At 44.3% G+C, this 21,391-nt stretch overlaps 1 protein-coding gene across 2 annotated transcripts in view; it reads right to left on the bottom strand.

Moving 5' to 3' along the window:
* VASH2 (vasohibin 2) overlaps positions 1-21,391 on the bottom strand; it is a 57,178-nt gene that overhangs the window by 26,916 nt on the left and 8,871 nt on the right. Inside the window, exons 3-5 of one of the 2 annotated variants that reach the window (XM_066611720.1) lie at positions 20,236-20,324; positions 11,582-11,638; positions 4,437-4,511 (exon numbers count right to left, since the gene is read on the bottom strand). In XM_066611720.1, the coding sequence (XP_066467817.1) occupies positions 4,437-4,511; positions 11,582-11,638; positions 20,236-20,324 (221 nt within the window). The remainder of the gene's footprint in view (positions 1-4,436; positions 4,512-11,581; positions 11,639-20,235; positions 20,325-21,391) is intronic. The other variant, XM_066611721.1, reaches the window with a different exon arrangement.

The following is a 21,391-nucleotide window of genomic DNA, read 5'->3' on the forward strand; positions in this document are numbered from 1 at the left end:
CAGCAGAGTCTTGCATCAGCTGAGCTTGGCTGACGCAAGTTTCATTCCCTTATTCCAACCTCTGCAGGTTGGCGTGCCTCTGCGCACCATCCTTGCCAACTCACAAGGAGGCAAAAATGTGCCTTATGGTACATTTGCGAACCCCCTGGGTCGGCGCAAGGAACTTGCACTGGCCCAAGTGCAGCTCAGGATTGTGCTGTAAAGGACCTCAACTGAACGATTATAATGTATTCAGGATTGGATTTTAAGTGCAACAAATGAACCGTCAACACCCATGTGTAACAAAAACAACTTTCTATCAAACCAAAATTCTGCTGAGGGCTATCAGATGCGTCATTTCAATTTTGTGCCTGAAAGTCCTGTACACGATTATTCTTGGTGCATCCGTTGCTACTGCGATTGTCATGTGAAACATGAATACACAAATATCACTTGCACCTGTTGGCTTTTACTTTCATTGCCAATTGTGACTGTAATACTATCACCACCACAGCCACATATCATACTCATGCTACATTATTTTTGGATATTTCACTCAGCTTTTGCCCTTACATCGTTTCTCATGCTGTTCACTCTCCAACTTTGTCAAGCCAGTAACAGAGTGTCCATCTAGGCCAGAGATGCCCATACCCCGGCCCGGGGGCCATTTGCGGCCCTCAGGGACTCCCAATCCAGTCTGTGGGGAGCCCCCAGTCTCCAATGAGCCTCTGGCTCTCCAGAGACTTGCTGGAGCCAGTGCTGGCCCAATGCAACTGCTCTCAAGTGTGAGAGCAACCTCTCGCGTGAGCTGTGGGATCAGGGCTCCCCTCACCACTTGCTGTTTCACATCTATGATCTATGCATCTATGAAAGCAAGGAAAGTCCTTGCAAGACCTTCATTCATTCATATAAATTCCATCTCTAATATATTCATTTCTGTAAATTTGTGTACATTTATTCAAATTTGAAATGTAAATTTTTTTCTCGGCCCCTGACACAGTGACAGAGAGATAATGTGGCCTTCCTGCCAAAATGTTTGGACGCCGCTGATCTAGGCAAACAGCAGCAAGGTTATTTCTCCATCCCAGTTGAGTTGCTGCTGAAAAATGTTGGAACCTTCCCTAAGTACCAGATCCAACAGTGTCTCAGGGCCCAATCCTATCCAATTTTCCAGTGCCGGTAGAGCAGTGCCAGTGGGGTGTGCACTGTATCCTGTCGTATGGGGGTAGTCACAGAGGCCTCCTCAAGGTATGGGAACATTTGTTCAGTCAGTGCTGGGTGGTGACAGCACCTAACCCTAATTCTCAGTCACAATTGGGGCTGAAACTAGACATACGATTGGGGCTAGCATGTTTGTTATTCATTCAGTAAATAGCAGCTGGACGGGTCACCCATGGGAGAGGATTTTTTAAATCTTCTGTCTCACACAAGAGTCCCAGTTGTGCAAACAGTAGCAGCAAAAGACTAAACTGCAACTGTGATGGGAAGAGAGTGTTTTTAAAAAACTGTCCTCTATGCAGTGCTCCCATTCCACAGGCTATTTATTGATTTTTTTTTTAAAAAGCAGTGTTTCAGGCTATTCGGTCACCTTCCCCCCATATGCTATTTCTTTAAACACAAACATAAACATGCACACACAAGTGGAATTAATGCATTAAAGATCACATCTAGTTTGCTCCTAGTTTGGTATCTAGTTTGGTACACAGTTCTAATACCCACACAGCTGTGGAGAGCTTCCAATAAGCTTCCCAGAAGCACTCAGTAGCTGCTTTCTTAGCTTACCCTGTGCCACCCTGATCTTGCAATGAATGGCCTACTTCACCCACCATGTAAAAACATTTCAAAAGGCATCTAGCAGGAAGGGATTGCTGTAAAACCTATTTCAGTGCACAAAGAGAGATTACAGAAGTGATTTTGCAGAAGAAAATCACTTGTAAAAGCTGACAGCAGAGGTTGGCAAACAGCCTGATTAAACTGACTAATTTGCCATGCACTAGGAAATCTGCAGGTTAAAAAACAGGAACTGACTAGCTGGCCTAGACCTGAATGCAAGCAACAATCACAAAAGCAAATACAACCTGGATCTTATTTCCCCACTCATGTGAAGATAGTGATAATATCTGGCTGACTGGTATATTAAAAATGAGAGCTTCAATGGGAGTCCCAGGAGTCCAATGGGAGTCCCATTCCCTGTGATGGTCCCAATCTAGACATGGTCCTTGCATGTGCTGTTTACATGAGAACTAGCAAGTGTACCACAACCAACGATCTGCTTAGAGTCATATCAGGCTGGTACACAGACCCTTGCCAAATCCTGTCTGGTAAGAAAATAAATTCTAGAAAGGACTATCAATGTAGGAAGGAGCCCATTGAAGGACAATTGCCAGGCACAGCTTCAAAGACGGCACTAGCCCCAACTGTGACTCTAGGTTTTTTCTAGCTCTCTGGTTGAAAATTGGAAGTGCAAATGGAGAAGATTATTATTATTATTATTATTATTATTATTATTATTTTATTAATTTATATCCCGCCTTTATGCCCAAAGGGCACACAAGGCGGCTTACAACAATTAAAAATACAACATTAAAAACAATAATTAAAACAATTTACAAATAATTAAAAATCTAAAAACAAACCCCATGGATTCTCATATAAAAAAGCAAGAAAGCCAGCCAGCCTGTGAACAATTAAAAGCTTTTTGAAATAAAAAGGTCTTCAGTCCACACCGAAATGTTAACAAAGAGGGAGCAGTTCTCAATTCTAAGGGGAGGGTATTCCAAAGTTTGGGGGCCACCACCGCAAAGGCCCTCTTCCTGGCCGCCGCCCCTCTCACATCTCTTGGTGGCGGCACAGTCAAAAGGGTCCCCCCAGATGATCTAAGAGCCCGGACAGGATTGTAAGGAAGGAGGTGGTCCCTCAAATACCCCGGACCCGAGCCATAAAGGGCTTTAAAAGTCAAAACTAGCACCTTGAATTGGGCCCGGAACAGAACCGGCAGCCAGTGTAGCTGCCGAAGCAACGGCTTGACAGAGTCAAATCGACATGCTCCAGCCACCACACGAGCAGCCGAGTTCTGTACTAATTGTAATTTCCGCACCGTCTTCAAAGGCAGCCCCACGTAGAGCGCATTGCAATAATCTAATCTAGATGTCACTGGGGCATGGGTTACTGTGGCCAGGTCCGCGCAGCTCAGGTACGGTTGCAGCTGGCGAATCAGCCGAAGCTGAGCAAAGGCTCCCCGGCCACCGCCGCCACCTGGGACTCCAGGTGCAACTGTGGATGCAAGAAAACCCCCAAGCTGAGGATTTAGTTAGTTTAGTGGGATTAAACTAACATTCTGAGAAGCCATTCTTCCCGAGAAATGAAAGAAGCTGTCTCAGACATATACATTCAAGTCCCTTCAGAGTCCCTCTTTAACTGTTCATGAGTCTGAGAAGAAAACAGATATTGCATGCAATGTCATGCACATATTGTAGGTCTTCAGAACTTGTCAAAAAAGTTCATTCAGAAGCAAGGTAAAGTCATTGGTGTGGTCAACAGAAGCAAGCATCTACGAGAGGATATGCCTGTACCTTGACAAGAAGAAATTGGAGCCAAGAGCTTGGAACCACACTTTGCTCCTATTTCTAGCCATAGACCGCTGACAGTATATTCCAGACTGGTGTTAAACTGAGTTGGATGGATTTCTGCATATAGTGAGCTGCTGGCCAATCTGGGAGCAATCAAGGACCTGGAAACAGTATTGGATATTGGAACAGCTCTGTGCTTGCCAAGCTTTCTAGGTTGGTTAAAGGCCAAACTAGACAAGACGTAAGTGATCCAAGATTGAATCTCTCAATGTGTCCTTTGGGTTTTCAACATTTTCCTTTTTTCTTCATAGTAGTCATAAGGACCCCAAACCAGATTGCTACTGCACTGCTGGGGAGTAGCGATTTGCTCCACTGTGCAAACCATGATAAAAATGCCAAGAGATCTGATCACATATCCTGCATCTTGTCTAGTTTGGCCCTTATGCATCTAGACCCAGAAAGGCACCAAATCCTGGATTGACCAGCATAGACAGGTTTTTGCTTTCCCTGGGGAGAATGCTGAACTCTGTCATAAATTTAAATGTGAGCAGATTTAATGCCACAATGAGTGTGAATGGGACAACTCTTACATCTGTGATAAAGTCACTGCTATGAAAAATCTGAGTTGTCCCTCCTATTCCTCACTCCACTTTAGGAGGAAAAAGCGAATTAGCCACTTACATCCTTGAAAATTCCACTGGCATACAGAATTTCTTTGGATTCGTTTCACATGATATGGAAAAAGAATCAAGCTTCCAATATCACCAGCTCTGTTAACTCACCATCAGTTGGTGTTATTATACAGCATCCAAGACGTTAATGTAATTCACTAGCTCTGCCTTAGAAAAAGAACATCTGAACAAAGAACGTAAAGTCAAAAAAGGATACATCCCCAGGATAACTGCTTCAAGGCATTTGATGGGTAAAGATTCCCTGGTCATTTCTCTTGCCGTTTCCATTAACCTATGAATGCAGAGGAGGAAAAACAAAACCAATTGTAAAACATTTGAGCCTGGAATGATTGTGTCAGAAAAATTCTGGCATATCCAGGCATCTTCTAGAACAGATTGCCACATTCTAGCCTACTAATTTTCAATGTTTTTCATCTCATGGCACACTGACAAGGTGTTATCAGTTTTGTGACAATTGACAAGGCGCAACACACTGCTGGTGGGGGGCTCACATCCCCCACTACTAATAAATGACCCCTCCCCAAATTCCCACGGTGCATCTATGAACCATTTGTGGCACACCAATGTGCCTGTAGTTTTGCATGTTTACTACTGTAATTTCAGGGTTACAGGATATTGCAGGATTTAGGCTGTTTTCCCACAACCAAAGGCAAGCTGTGATAATCCTTACAGGAGATGCTATCTGGGAGGGTGGATCTAACTTCTCAAATACGCACAAACTCTACTTGCACAAGAGCATGTTCCTCTCTTCTCATTCACAAGCAGGGTTATGTTCATTGAAAGCGTGCCAAGCTATTTCCTTCTGCTTTCTAGACCGGAAATAGTACTGTAATTCCTTGTGGAATGGGCCAAGGCATTCTAGGGAGGCATCCAGCAAGTCTTATGGGGAGGGGGGGGGAGACAGGACTTGTGGAAGGTCCCAAGTTTAATCTGGATAAGGCAGACAAAAAGTTAAGTCTAAAGCCTTGGGGTGCTGCTGCCAATCAATATCAACAAGAGCAAGATTGGCCAAGGGGTCCGATTCAGTTTAGGACAGCTTTTTATGCTCCTAATAAAAACATATGTAAAGAACTTCACCCTTTGCATCCTCACAACAACCCTGTGAAGTAGGTCAGGATAGAGCAGGATTAGGGACCAAGAGCTCATAGTGAGCTCCATGCCTAAGTGGGAATTTTTACCCAGATCATACCAGTTCTAAGTCTGACACTGCACCATGTTGGTTTTGAGATATGATGCTGATGCAGGGGAAACAGGAAGTGCCTGTGCTTCACCCTCCCAGTTTGCAGCTTCTTCAGGTCATCTGGAAAAATAACTTTTTGGCATCTCCTCTGCAGGGAGACAGAGAAGCAATTTCCTGCTTCTCCCACCCCTGTCATCACAGCCAAAGCTGCTTACAGTCACCACTATGACAGTTCTCAAGGATCCTATTCTGTGCACTGCTGCAGGCATTTGCTCACCATGTTCACAACAATTCCTATTCATAGACCAGGGTTCTTGTGAAGGAAATGCAACAGCTAAAATAAAAACAGACACAGTCTACAGACACAGTCTGCTATGTTAAGAGGAGCTGGCACAAACACACACACCCCTACTCCAAAGTAGCACTGAACAAGCCTATTACAAAAACCTTTCACCAACCTTCTACCTCAGGCTGCCAGATGAAAGGTTCAAAATAAATCCAGGACACTGTAGAGCACCAACAACATCTGTAACTGTTAAGTTACATGGAACGGGCTGAAGTTCAGGCCTTGTTGGCACAAGCAACAGAATGAGAGGGCAGAGATCTGAGATGGAAGAAGGGGTTCTACCAGTGCAGACCCACAGGTGGTGGGATCACATTTTTAAAGTCCTATGTACCAAGAGAGTTTGTGGAACTCTTTGCCACAGGAAGTAGTGATGGCATCTTGCCTGGATGCCTTTAAGAGGGGATTGGACAAATTTCTGGAGGAAAAGTTCATTACGGGTTACTAGAAGGTATGTGCAAGTTCTTTGTTTCAGAGGCAGGCTGCCTCTGATTGCCAGATGCAGGGGAGGGCACTGGGACACAGATTGTGTCTGTTGTCTTGTGCACTCCCTGGGGCATTTGGTGGGCCACTGTGAGACACAGGAAACTGGACTAGATGGGCCTTTGGCCTGATCCAGCAGGGCTCTTATGTTCTTAACCACCAACACAACTCCCTACAGGAGGAAAACAATCATAGCAGGGAGAAGGCTAGACTAGACTCCTTCTCACTGACGTCTAGTTTTATTATGTTTTATTATTATGCATGGCTGCAAGAGGTTGGTGGTATTATTATTATTATTTATTACTTGCAGATAACTTTTGCATAAGGGACCATTAAAAAAAATGACTTCATCCACCCAAAGTCCAAATTCTCACCACCTCTTCTGCTACCCCAAGAACCTACCACTAAACTAAGCATGATTAAAGATCAGGCCTTGAGTTTTCATCGGAGCAGCATCTTGGAAAATGAGGTGAAACCTTCAGAGACATTTTGCAAACCCACCACCCCAAGAGGTGCCATGCTACTGGGAGCTCAGCTGCATCTGCTGGGCATGGCCAGGTGGAGTGTGGAAAAGAGAGACAGCAAAGCTGCAGTTGACTCAGCACAGCATCTATTATTATTATTATTATTATTATTTATTAGTAACAGTATTTATATACCGCTTTTCTACTAAAAGTTCACAAAACGGTTTACAGAGAAAAATCAAATAACTAAATGGCTCCCTGTCCCAAAAGGGCTCACAATCTAAAAAATCACAATCTAGTGGCAGTGACCTTAGAACACTGGATAAAGGAGGAGGACTAGGAGGGGAATCAGTCAGGTGTTGATTGACTGCTACATGAGCAAAGAAGGCAAGCACCACTCCCTGCTGCCAAGCTTTTATGAGCCCCCCTTCCCATGGGGAAAGCTACATAAGAGCATCTGCAACCACATCAAAAATGTGATTGTGACATAGATTGTACACAAATGTGGCTGGTGGCAATTCAAATGATCATGGAAGTAGCTTTTTCCAGCTACCACTAGTGACAAAAGGGGGGGGGATACAGAAGGGGCAAAGTATATTTGAAGGAGTTTGTCCTACTTCTTTAATTTCTGAAAGAGAAAGAATATATTTCACATTCTCTCTCCCAGCCTAAATGCATTTTCTCTGAAGAAAGTCCCATTGATTATAGGTAAGCATAGCAATCAGCTGAGCATGGTGAGGACTGCAGACCTCTTTTATTTTCTAGTTTATAATACAGCTATTGCAGGGAGTGAGCTACTTATCTGGGGAATATTTGCTCCCCTGCTCCCCTAGGACATCATCTATGGCTCTCATGAGCATAGGTAGAGGTGCTCTTAAACGTTTGTATTTATTCACATATTTTGTTTCCCCCCCCCCCCCAAGGAGGAAAAGTGCAGAAAGTGGGTGTATGTGCTTTTATTCCAAGGGTACATTTTTATAAATTATAATCACTTTTAAAGTGTATTAGGTAGGTGATATAGGTGGCATAGTGTCAGCAGATGCAGCCACAGTTATTACCCCAGCCCAACCCAGTCCATATTTTTTTTTTTTTTGCAGATTTCCCAGTTTTTTGTTGTTGTTATTGTTTTGGTTTTTTTGGCAGATTTGGGTTTGTTTGTTTGTTTTACAAAAGTGAGAAATGCAGAAAGCGGTGATTTTTAATTTGTTATCTCTCTCTCTCTCACACTCTCTCTCTCACACACACACACCCTTCTAATCATAATTAATCACACACAATTGGAATTCAAAATACATGTTAGTTAACACTAATGTTTCCCCACATGACTGGGGCACAGAAGGTTCCAAGGGCAGGCTGCAACTGTTTCCATGTAAAAACAATGACTTTGTGAACAAGCCCCAAAACTGATGTTCTGGAAGGGATGACTCTCAGACCTCCCCCCCCCCCGCCCCAGGGAGAAGCAGTTCAAAGAACAGAAGAATTGATATGAGCCCCCAACATGTTTCAAAGGGGACCTGGTGAAAAGAATAGGTGCTGAGTTAGATCAGTGGATCTTACATTGACTTCCCCCCTCCCAATAATATGCAAAACACAATTCTGGACAGGGCCTTGTCCAAACCTCTTTGGAGGGTAAAAAAATTCTTGCAGCTTTCAGAGCGAAGGAATTCCCTCACCTCTCTACATTACTATTGACACCAGAGGTCAAGAAAAAAAATCTCCTGTACTGTACAAATTGAGAGAGAAGGGAGACAAGTTGTCAGTTTGTCCAAGATATACAGTGGGAAGGATGAGTTGTTAAGTGACCTTCTGTCTGTCCACAGGGTGCCTGGAACCTCCTGCTTAGAGAACGTCTGGCCTCAAGACTTGCAAGTAAGCAAAGCACCTGCCATATCACATGTGGTAGCCTCCGTGTGAGCAACCCCAGTGAAGGAACTTGGCATAGCAGCTTTTCAGTTCTGAGTTTTGCCTATTCCAGATACCAGAATTCATGGGGGCGGGGGGGGGGAGAAGGGGGCAGTTTAGAACATTCACAGTTATGTTGCATGATAGGCTCTGCAACCTAAACAAGGCAAATGAGCAGCACTAAGGAGCCACACCTTATCATCATCTGCCAAGGCACCCATTTGTCTGGTTGATCAAGTTGCACTTAATGCATGCTCTGTGGGTGGTGCATGAATTTGCTTGCTTTGATCCTCCTCTCTCCAACACACTGAAGTGTTATTAAAGCAGACTTAAATTCAATATACTGTACAAGACATTTTGCTAGATTAAAAAGGCATATAACGTCTACTGGGTCACAACACTCCACCAGCTTTCTGGCTAGCTCATGAAGTTAGCGGCATAAATATTTTCTACTATGAGGGGATACGCAATACAAAGTGGGCCAGAGTGCCTATACCTTTAAGCACTGTATAGAAGAGGGAATTTTGGCAGGTACAGTTCAATATGGAAGATTTAAAAAGCTGTGCCTGTCTACATTCCCTCTTTTATACAACGGTTAAAGGTACAGGCACTCTGGCCCACTTTGTATCTGATAACCCTCGTTATGTGCAGCCCCATTCCATGCATGGTCCCTCAAAATTACACCGAGTTCAATGGTATCTATTCCCAGATGTGTTTCTAGGATTGAGTACATAGGGTGGTAGTCTTATTTCATATATTTATTTCCTACACATCCTAAGGAGCTTAGAGGACCATACTCATGTCCTGCATGAAAAATATCCCAGAGTCAGCCCTTGGCATCTCCAAGTAAGCCCAGGAAAAAAACCCTGTCCGAAGGCCCAAAAAGCTGCTGCCAGTTAGTGCAGACACAGTACTGAGCTAGACAGCCAGTAGTCTCTCAGGCAGCTTCCTATATATATATGGCCTAAATATATGACTTTTGATAAAACACAAATAATTCCACATGGTTTGAATTTACAGATAATTCAATATGGTTTACCCATATTAGCCACCCTGTCAGGTAGTGGATGAGAGAGTTAGACTCTAACAAGGTCACCATGCAGGCTTCATAGTTGTGGGAATCTGAACCTAGATCACTCTAGTTCTGCTGTTGTCCTACAATGAGCCACTACACCATACTGCAAGTAAGACCATTCCTTCTCATTCTGGAATCAAGATTCTGCAGATGTGATTGTCTGAGCAATAGACTTGCATTCCACAGCCAAAATCCATCATCCCATTCACTCCAGTATAGTCCTTGAACTATGAGAATAGAAGAGCCACAGGTCCAAACCAGCTGTGACATGAATCATGACAGGCTCCTTGTGACTGTTATTTGCCGCATGGGAAGCTCCCACAGGTGCCAAATAAAGCTCTCCCTTCCACCACAGTCTGATCCATAACAGGGCCCCAGAACTGCTATTTGCATTTTTAAAAAACCACACACAAACACAATCACATAGACCAGAATGACGTGATTAATGTCATGCCTACTTTGGCCCACAGATTACAGTCTCTTAAGGACAGTTTACACAACTCTATTACGATGGCAGGACTCCAATGAAGCTACTACAAGTGGATTTGTTTGCTTGGCAGCTGGCCTTGTCATGACTCAGACCTTAGATGAATGAAACTCTCCACTCACATGTCAACATTTCTTGAGAAGATAATAAGGCATCATCGCAGAACATTCACAGAAAGAAATTAAGCTAACCAACTTCACTGGATTATTTTTACTTGGCAACAGCAAAAGACAAGATGCAGAGAAAGATGGTGTCTGAATACACCCAAGGGTCCTTGACGGCTATTTGTTAATCAATATGTTGATGAAATTGAGTGTCTGCACATAGACACTGAGACAGATGCCCTGACCTCCATCTAATGGAAAGTCTACAGCAAAACGACTAGTGGTTAGGAAACCTGAGCTCATAACCACCCCACCGAAAAGAAAACCTTCCAGATCTAAGGCAGATTTAAGTTGAAATGCTGCTATGAAAAAGCTGATCTAAAATACATAGTAATCATCATTAATAATGCCCATCAAAACTGGGCATCATTCAGTTTCTGCCCTTGGAGGACAAGGAAAGAGGGACAAGCACTTCTTATGGAGCACTCAAGTTCTTAAAATAAAATCCAGGTTACAAAGAAATAGTAAGTAAGCTCTTCTGCAAGAAGACAACTGCAATCAAAGAAGCTTGGTTATGCAATGTAGCTGGATTAATATTAAATATTTACAGAACAGGCTTAAGAGCTGCAGAAAGTTTTTTAAAAGCCTTGCCACCAGTTCCTAAATAAATTAGTATGGACCAGCTGACTTTCACAACAGCTGCTTTCAGGTTCCGTGGAAAAATAAACTTGCAGAATGTAATATTCTGCCCCATCCCTGCAGCTCTAGACCAAAGGAATGCTTAGAGGCCCGAGAGTATGTTCTGAGGGTCCATGATGTTGCCATCTTGTTAAAGCATGGTTGACAGAGCACTCAGCAACAAATGAGACCATTTTCACTTCAAGTGAATTCTGGTTTAATTTCCCTCCCCCTTTTCTTCCCTCTGTTGGATTTCTTGACTACCTTGGAATCTTCTCACCACCACCTCAATGCATTCATCATATATAACCAAAGTGAGACAAGTTCCTGCTAAGCATTAAGAACACATAGGGGGAAAAAATTGCATAAAAGCCACTTGGAGCCCATGGAATACAGTATGATATACTGACTTAATCCTGATGGATAGATCAGATAGCAAAACTGTCAATGGATACAGAAGATAAGAAGTTCAGTCTTGGATGTATGACAATCAGTTCTCTCCTTTTTTAACTCATGCAGCCAATTTACCAGTCTCTTGTAAAGACCTATAAAAATATCATAGGCTCACCCAGAGAATCAGTGATCCCCAATGAGTCCCAGCCACCAGAAAAGAGATGTGACTTACCCACTTAGAGGTCTTGATTTCCTAATTTCAAAGAACTGAGTTCCTGTGTGATTGTATCTGGGTTTTATTGGTTAAGGCTACATAAGGACTGCAAAAATCAGGTAGTTTAAACAAGTGATATGACCATAGTCTCTTCTGAAAACATAAGCCAAGTACAAAAAATAATTAGTCAGAATAAAGTCTCATAGGTGAGAATATGTAATTTAATCTTATTACACTACTGCCCTTATTGGAAGAACTTTACCATTCTATATGCGGAAAAGCACTTACTAATCAAATATTGGGATCCAACAGATTTTAACTGAATCATAATTTTCAATAAACCACTGAGATACATTTGATAATGACTCAAATGTTTAACAAAATTGCCTAGTTGACAAGAGATCTAAATTAAAAAAAATATGTATTGAATGGTTACTATTGCTTTATCTTAACTGTGGCATCAGCATTAAGTAGCTATAGGCTCAGCTGGGTGAGAAAGAACTACTACCATAGCAGTAGAGCTTCTGCATGCTTCTTTTGTGTGCAAAAGGTCCAAAGTTTAATTCCCAGCATTGCCAGGTCGGACTGGTAAAGATCCCTGGAAATTCACGCTGATAGGGTGTGCAGAGTTGTAGACAATACTGTGCTAGATGGGTCAATAGTCTCATTTAGTATATGGCAGCTTCCTACGTTTCCAGCTCAGACGTAATAACCACAAACCATAGTTTGGCTAGCAGGGCTACATCTTGGGTTCATGTGCTCCTTCCTCTCCTTGCATTCTCCAATGCTTACTTCTTGCTCCACCGTAACTATAGTTGTTTGCCATGATGGTGCCCAAACTGGTCAAAGTATAGCTAATGTAAACCATTATTTGCCTCCCAGCTGGAATTGGAAACCAAAATCTGAACTGATTTCTGCTTGGAAGGCAAACTAGAGATTGCCATAACTACACTTTTCCCCATTTGGATCCCACACCAAACAATAGTTACTGCAAATCAAGATGTGAGGGAAAGGAGTGTGAGAGAGGACAAGGGAGAGGAGGGAATTATCCAGCCCAAGGCACAATTCCAGCATCCAAACCATAGTTCAGCCAGGACAGTTCAGACATGAGTTTAGCATCTGTGCGAGGAGAAGTGGAAGGCAAGTGGACCTCTGAGTTTTGGAGAAGGAGAGGGAAGACTCCCTGAGTTGTGAAGAGGAGAGGAGGAAGAGAAGGAGAAGGTAAGTATACTCTTTCCAACTCTTTGTCTTCTAACCTTAAATCAACCTTAGATCAACATTGAAATTTAGCTTTAGCTTAGCTTTACCTAAGTTAGCACCTAATCTAACCTGAGGGAGGGATTCTAAGGTTCAGCAAGTTGGGGCACAGGAGCTAGGTGAGGGCAATAAAAATAAATACGTGTGTACAGAGGTCTACTCTGAGCAGGAGCAGAGTCCTACTTGTGAGTAAGAGCCCAAGGTACAGGCACTTGGAAAAATAAATAAAACAGAGGAGGATAAAGTGGAAAGCAAGTTTTTCTACTTGGTTTAAATTAACCCTATACTTAACCCAAGTTAGACTTAATATAAGTTAGAATATAATCTAAAGGTTCAGTAAATTAGGACACAGGATCTAGGTCAGAGCAATAAATAAATAAATAAAATAAAGGTGCACAATTAACAAAAGCAGGATTTTAGCAGGGCTAAACAAGATTTAAACTTTAGCGTGTAAGTTCTGCCAAGACAAAAAAAAACTCTTAAACCAGTGTTAAAACTCAAATAAAAAACCAGCTTGAGGTTAAAAAACAGTCCAGTCCCAGAGAACTGAAGTAGGAGGGTAAGAACCTAGGACAGGGGTCGGCAACCTGCGGTTCTGGAGCCACGTGCAGCTCTTTCAGCTGACTGCTGCGGCTCCCTCCGGAGTCCAAGCACTGCCACACTCCCCAGGAAGGGGCGCGCAGGAAGCTGCTGGTCCCCCAGCTGGGCAGGGAGAGCGTGCGACCCTGGAGACTCCCAGGAGCAAGGTGAGGTGCGCGCTGCCCACTTGGGGAGTTTGGCGCCAGTGGAGAGCCTCTCCCTGCAGGCGGCGGCGGCGGCGGGGGGGGCGCCTGGAGAGCCGGCTCACTCCCTGCGCAGCAGTACCAGGGCGTGCAGCCTGCGCTGCGAGGGGGTTACAGTGGATGAGGCTTACTCCCAGGAAAGGGTGTCTGGGATTGCAGCCTTGGAGCCTGTGCCTGTGTGTGCCTACTCAGTTGTAAGACCCATTACAGTGGATGAGGCTTACTCCCAGGAAAGTGTGCCTGGGACTGCAGCCTTGGAGCCTGCTCAAGGCCGAGTGCAAGGATCGTCTGTTCTCGAGTAGTCCCTGGGCTACTCCCAGGAAGGTGTGGAGGGCTGTAGCCTCAGCCCTCTCCTGTGCAGGTCTACTCACAAGTAAGCCCCACTGTAGTCAGTGGGGCTTCCTCCCAGGAAGATGTGGAGGGCTGCAGCCTCAGCCCCCTCCTATGCAGGTCTACTCACAAGTAGTCAGTGAGGCTTCCTCCCAGGATAGTGTGGAGAGGATTGCAGCCTGAGGGAGGGAGGACAGGCAGGCAGGCAGGGCAGACGCTGGCCTGTGGCTGTCCCCCCACCTTCCCCCCTAGCTCTGGCTTCTTCTTTTCCTCACCTCTGGAGTCTGTCCTTTTTTCCTTCCAGCAGGGTGCCTCTGGAAGGTGGGGGGAGTTCTTTAGTATCCATGTAAGATAAGCAGATGTCATAACCGCCATAGAGGACCAGGTGTCTGAAAACACAGGACAAGAATGAGTAATGCTCTTTACTCAGCGTGTGGTTGGTATGTGGAACTCCTTGCCACAGGATGTGGTGATGGCGTCTGGCCTGGATGCCTTTAAAAGGGGATTGGACAAGTTTCTGGAGGAAAAATCCATTACGGGTTACAAGCCATGATGTGCATGTACAACCTCCTGATTTTAGAGATGGGCTATGTCAGAATGCCAATGCAAGGGAGGGCACCAGGATGAGGTCTCTTGTTATCTGGTGTGCTCCCTGGGGCATTTGGTGGGCCGCTGTGAGATACAGGAAGCTGGACTAGATGGGCCTATGGCCTGATCCAGTGGGGCTGTTCTTATTTTCTTATGTTCTTAAGAATGTATGATAAAACTAACTAAAAGCTACAAGAGGGGGCTACATTATAAAAATGGGACCTATAAGAGCATAAAGATTAAAAAACTATATATGCAGTGTTATCTTCATTTTAGATGTCAAAAGGGTTTTGTGGCTCCCGAGGTTTTCTTTTCTCCGGAAAATGGGTCCAAATGGCTCTTTGAGTGTTTAAGATTGCCGATTCCTGACCTAGGAAGAGCCAGTTCCCACCCAGCCAGGGCAATTTAGCATAGTCATTGTCCTTTAGGTCATAGCAATTGACCTTTAGGAGCTGATAAGAGCCCCATTAGGCAAATCCAAGCACCCCATTCAGGGAAATCTCACCTGGGAAGACCAGCCCTTTTCCATCAGCAAGGAAGGAGGGAGGAGGAGCTAGCTAGGAGTATAAAGCTAGTGCCTGACACCGTGTGAGCCTCCCTGTAGAAGCACGCGTGGCCTCTGGGACACCAACTTTAGCATCTGTGCGAGTTCAGCAGCAGGGCGAGGAGGCCAGGGCCCCAGATACTGCCCTTTCTCTTGCCTTGAGAAGAGGGTTGCTAACCAGTGTAGGGTTTTTAAGTACCCCTAAACAAAATAAAAAAAGTTATGCAGTCAGACAGCCAGCAGCAGGTTGGGGACTATCCAGGTTGGGGATTATCCTTGACATGTTAAATGACTGCGCCTTAGAGCAGCTAGTAATGGAGCCCACCAGAGGACAGGTGACTCTGGATTTAGTATTGTGCAGTACACAGGACCTGGTTAGAGATATCAATGTTACTGAGCTGTTGGGGAACAGTGATCACACTGCGATCCATTTCGACATGCACGTCAGGGGAAGAATACCCAGCAAATCTCTCACAAAAACCCTTTACTTCTGATGAACGGACTTCCCTCAAATGAGGAGGCTGGTTAGAAGGAGGTTGAAAGGGAAGGTAAAAGGAGTTCAATCTCTCCAGAGTGCTTGGAGGCTGCTTAAAATAACAGTAATAGAGGCCAAGCAGAAGTGTATACCGTAAAGGAAGAAGGGCTCCACTAAGTCCAGGAGGGTGCCTGCCTGGCTAACCAGGCAAGTTAGAGAGGCCGTAAAGGGCAAGGAAGCTTCCTTCCATAAATGGAAGTCTTGCCCTAATGAGGAGAATAAAAGGGAACATAAACTGTGGCAAAAGAAATGTAAGAAGGTGATACAGGAGGCCAAGAGAGACTATGAGGAACACATAGCCAGCAGCATTAAGGGGAATAATAAAAGCTTCTTCAAATATGTTAGAAGCAGGAAACCCGCCAGAGAAGCGGTTGGCCTTCTGGATGGTGAGGGAGGGAAAGGGGAGATAAAAGGAGACTTAGAGATGGCAGAGAAATTGAATGAGTTCTTTGCATCTGTCTTCACGGCAGAAGACCTCGGGCAGATACCGCTGCCCAAACAGCCCCTCCGGACCAAGGAATTAAGTCAGATAGAGGTTAAAAGAGAAGATGTTTCAGACCTCATTGATAAATTAAAGATCAATAAGTCACCGGGCCCTGATGGCATCCACCCAAGAGTTATTAAGGAATTGAAGAATGAAGTTGCTGATCTCTTGACTAAGATATGCAACTTGTCCCTCAAAACAGCCACGGTACCAGAAGATTGGAGGATAGCAAATGTCACGCCGATCTTCAAAAAGGGAAGGGGGGGGGGACCCAGGAAACTATAGGCGGGTCAGCCTAACATCTATACCGGGTAAGATGGTGGAATGCCGCATCAAAGATAGGATCTCAAAACACATAGACGAACAGGCCTTGCTGAGGGAGAATCAGCATGGCTTCTGTAAGGGTAATTCTTGCCTCACAAACCTTTTAGAATTCTTTGACAAGGTCAACAGGCATGTGGATGCGGGAGAACCTGTAGACATTATATATCTGGACTTTCAGAAGGCATTCGACATGGTCCCTCACCAAAGGCTACTGAAAAAACTCCACAGTCAGGGAATTAGAGGACAGGTCCTCTCATGGATTGAGAACTGGTTGAAGGTCAGGAAACAGAGAGTGGGTGTCAATGGGCAATTTTCACAATGGAGAGAAGTGAAAAGCGGTGTGCCCCAAGGATCTCTCCTGGGACCGGTGGTCTTCAACCTCTTCATAAATGACCTGGAGACAGGGTTGAGCAGTGAGGTGGCTAAGTTTGCAAACGACACCAAACTTTTCCGAGTGATGAAGACCAGAAGTGATTGTGAGGAGCTCCAGAAGCATCTCTCCAAACTGGCAGAATGGGCAGCAAAATGGCAGATGTGTTTCAATGTAAGTAAGTGTAAAGTCATGCACATTGGGGCAAAAAATCAAAACTTCACATATAGGCTAATGGGTTCTGAGCTGTCTGTGACAGATCAGGAGAGAGATCTTGGGGTGGTGGTGGATAAGTAGATGAAAGTGTCGACTCAATGTGCGGTGGCAGCAAAGAAGGCCAGTTCTATGCTTGGGATCATTAGAAAAGGTATTGAGAACAAAACAGCTTAATATTATAACGCCGTTGTACAAATCGATGGTAAGGCCACACCTGGAGTATTGTGTCCAGTTCTGGTCGCCACATCTCAAAAAGGATATATTGGATATAGAAAAGGTGCAAAAGAGAGCAACTAAGATGATTACTGGGGCCTCTTCAGCCTAGAAAAGAGACGCCTGAGGGGGGACATGATTGAAACATACAAAATTATGCATGGGAAGGATAAAGTGGATAGAGAGATGCTCTTCACACTCTCACATAACACCAGAACCAGGGGACATCCACTAAAATTGAGTGTTGGGAGGGTTAGGACAGACAAAAGAAAATATTTCTTTCCTCAGCGTGTAGTTGGTCCGTGGAACTCCTTGCCACAGGATGTGGTGATGGCATGTGGCCTGAATGCCTCTGAAAGGGGATTGGACAAGTTTCCGGAAGAAAAATCCATTACGGGTTACAAGCCATGATGTGTATGCGCAACCTCCTGATTTTAGAAATGAGCTATGTCAGAATGTCAGATGCAAGGGAGGGCACCAGGATGAGGTCTCTTGTTATCTGGTGCGCTCCCTAAGGTATTTGGTGGGCCACTGTGAGATATAGGAAGCTGGACTAGATGGGCCTATGGCCTGACCCAGTGGGCTGTTCTTATGTTCTTATGACAACTGAAGCAGGCCATTATGTTCTTAAATGAGTTTTCACTAACTCGGCATTTTTTAGGTGCCCCCTGCTGCTCCTAGCATCTTGGATATGCAGTGATATATTTTCACCATGCACTTTAGTCATGGTCTAACTGATCCCAATCAAAAAACCTCCAATAAAAAAAAAATACACAATTTAGTGGAGATTGAACATATGTCCCCCTTCATGTAGGACAGCATGAAAGGACACATGATACAGGGAAATTTCAGACACTTTTATACCCCTTGGGGATTAGTTATGCCCCTCCCTCCAAAATGTAGGAAGCTCCAATGGACATTATGTGGAAAGGCCTGGACATATGGGACTATTCATACCGTCTGGGAGGACTTTGAGCATCTCAAGATAATAGTCCCTGAATTATTAATTTCTGCAGAGTGCTATTAATTCATTGACTATTAAGAGCTCCTTCATCCATGCATATATTCTGCTAAGTGAGGAAAAAATAGCTTTTGGCCTTATTGGAAATAACCCATATGATATATTGTTCATGACAACTTCTAACAGCCTCAGTGTGTGGTAGGAATGATGTTATCTAGGCTGGGCCTTCTCATAGTCAACATGTGGCCAACACAGTGGTCTATATTTGGTAACACTTAAATCATTGTCTGAAGTTAGACTTAAGAGCCAGACTGGCGAAAAATGAGGACATCTGTTTCCAAGGCAGCTCTGTAGTCTTTTGAGACTGAAGGTTGCCAACTAAGTCTGTGAATGGTAAGAGAGCCATGCATCAAAATGGAGGCAAAGCATCAGGTTAATTTGCCGCTGTGCACATCTGAATAACTTTGCTGAGCACCCAGCACACAAAACTCCTAATGTTCATTTTGGATTGAGTCCTCCCAAAATGGCTCCCCTGACATTTTATACAGGTCTTGAAAGGCTATTTCCAAGTTACACAAAATTATTTTCTAGCCACAAGGCCACCCGACCTCCTTCATATCATATGGGACAGGAATAGTACTGCAGATGGCTGCAGTACAGCTTTTCCACTATAAGAGAAAATCCCTAGTCTGGAAGCAGCTCCTGTGAAAACAATGTCCATGGGGTATCAAGCTTATGAGATTTGGATACCCATGCAGTGCAGCCCAAAGGGATGGCTCCTAGCTCCATGATGGAACACATGCTCTACCTGTGGAAGGTCCCAGGTTCAAGCTCTGGTAGTGTCTCCAGTTTAAAAGGATCCCTCATATCAGGGCTGGGAATCATTGCTGACTGAAGTTCTGGGCAAGATGAACTCAGTAGTAAGCTACTTTCATACCAGTAGTTTGTTCATTTTGTCAAGAGTTTTCTCCATTAGGTCTTTGGGAAGCAAAAGTTAAGTACTGGGTTCCAATTCAGCGGTTCTCCTTCCCTTTTTCCAAGGATATTAGAATTTAGGCAAGACCAATTCAGGATCAGCTGTGTTCTCACGCTTAAAGACAGGTTAATTTTACTCAGAATTTGAGAAACGTCAGACCATTCTTAGAGAAGGCTCCCTTCCTCCTACCACATTACTCTCCTTAACCTGCTCTTCTGAAGTAGAGAGTTGCCCGTTCCTTGCCCTAGCAAGGCCAACACTACCATTTTCTGTATGAAAAAGAGCCATTACTGTTTTATCTTGTGACAAAGGAATCCACAATCCAGTCAATCAGTAGCAAAGGTCCCATTAAAACCAAGAAAAGAAGTCAAACACGAACCATTTCCATTACCTTAAGGAGACTTAATCACAATCAATGTCAGTTGGGCTGAAGACATTATTTCCCAAGGCATGAGAGAATTTGAAAGAGGCTGTGGCAGGGAGCAGAAAAGACCCAACTTGGACTGATAGGTCAATCCTCAGGTAATTATTCCTTCTTACAGCTCTTTGATTGGACTTGGACCCTACACTGCAGCAAATTTTGCCTTTACAATTATCCTGCTGGGCCACTGATGCTCAGGGCACTAAGTGTCCACCTGCTTTAGCTTAACACAGGCCACAGAGTCTCATCAAGGAGGCATGTGAAAAAATTGTTGAGGCTAAGCAAACACTGTAGCCCCTTTGATATGTTGCAGTAATGTATTGCCACAGAGGCCTCCACCTTCTCATCCCAGTGACTTCTCAAACCAAGTTCACAGAGAACATTTCTGTTGATCGACTTTAAATCTCTCTCTCATCAATTACGCTCTCTTCAGTGTCAGTTAAAAAGCCAATTATGGAGCCCTAAAGATCAAGGGAAGCACTCCACGCTTATGTCACCTCACAAATCTTCCCCAAGTGCTAGAAAAGACAGCAAGGAGCGCATTAATTTTTTATCCTCACCTCCAGTTGAGTCTTCCACGAATTAATCCCTTCCCTTCCTTCATTAACAGCTCAGTGAAGACGTTTGGTATCAGCTTTCTGTCTCCAGCCTGCCTTCACAGAAAAGGATACTGCAGCATCTTCATATAATTCTGTATTGCCTGAAGCCATTCTGGAATCGTCATGGAAGCCTTGTAGTTTGGCACGGACGGCACTAAAGGCTAAAAAAGAGAGAAATGTCGAGCCAGGTTATTGCTTTCAGCTGGGCAGCCGACACATTTTATCAAAGCAGAGTAAAACAAGCTGACAGAACATTTACACCCCACCGAAATAAAACTGCCAGCTCCCTAAGAACAGAATCACACAAATTGCCCTATCTAGACACACAGATGCAGGTATTCTTGGGTAAGAGAGTTTTTCTTTTCTACCTGAAGAAGTCCTGGATTCAAATTCCTACTCAGCTCAGCCATGAAGCTTACCAGGTGACCTTGAGTCTCTTCCTACATCTCATTCCAGCCAGTACAATACTGGCCTACAATAGTCACAGTATTGTTTCGAGCAGAAAAAAGGAGAAGGAAACCATGTACAATGCCCTGAGTTCATTAGAGAAGGGGTGGAATAAACACAATTCATGATAGTTGCAAAGAGCTGCTGTTTGGGCGGGGAGGGGACGAATGTACACTGCTTTCATTGTTAAATAGAAGCTATGGGGGGTTCTAGACTAGGGCTGTGAAGGATTAAAGCTGCCCCAGTACAGTTGGAACCCACGGGGGCCCTGATCCAACAACCATTTACTCACTTTAAAAAGAAGCCAGCCAGCCTCATTAATGGGCTTAACACTACATGTAGTTTGGCCCTAGTAAGACTTTGAGAGTTTCATTCCAGGCTCAGTAGAAGCACAGCAGCTTCTGGATCTCCTTTCCCTAACCAAAGAAAGAAGTGATTTCAGCAAGAACAACAAAAACCTGAAAGCATCTCCCTTTAGTAAATCCCAACAGGCTGGTTGGGTCCCAGGTGCACCTGACTGTTCACATCAGTTGCAATTTTTGGTTTTATGACTGTTTCACAGCAAGATTCACAGGGATAGACACCATCTGCAAAGGGTCAGTGAGGGTGAGCGAGGCAGCAGAGAGGAGATGAATGCAGTATGGAAGTACTGAAAAAGGATGTGAGAAGGAGTCATGCATCCTTTCCCATATTTGGGGGATTTGTGCAAAGAGGGAGTCTCACACACACATACACGTACGTATGCTGAGTGCAGAGCTCACTCATGCTCAGTGGCCAGAGG

Source organism: Tiliqua scincoides, chromosome 1, assembly GCF_035046505.1.
Source record: "Tiliqua scincoides isolate rTilSci1 chromosome 1, rTilSci1.hap2, whole genome shotgun sequence".
Lineage (NCBI taxonomy): Eukaryota > Metazoa > Chordata > Lepidosauria > Squamata > Scincidae > Tiliqua > Tiliqua scincoides.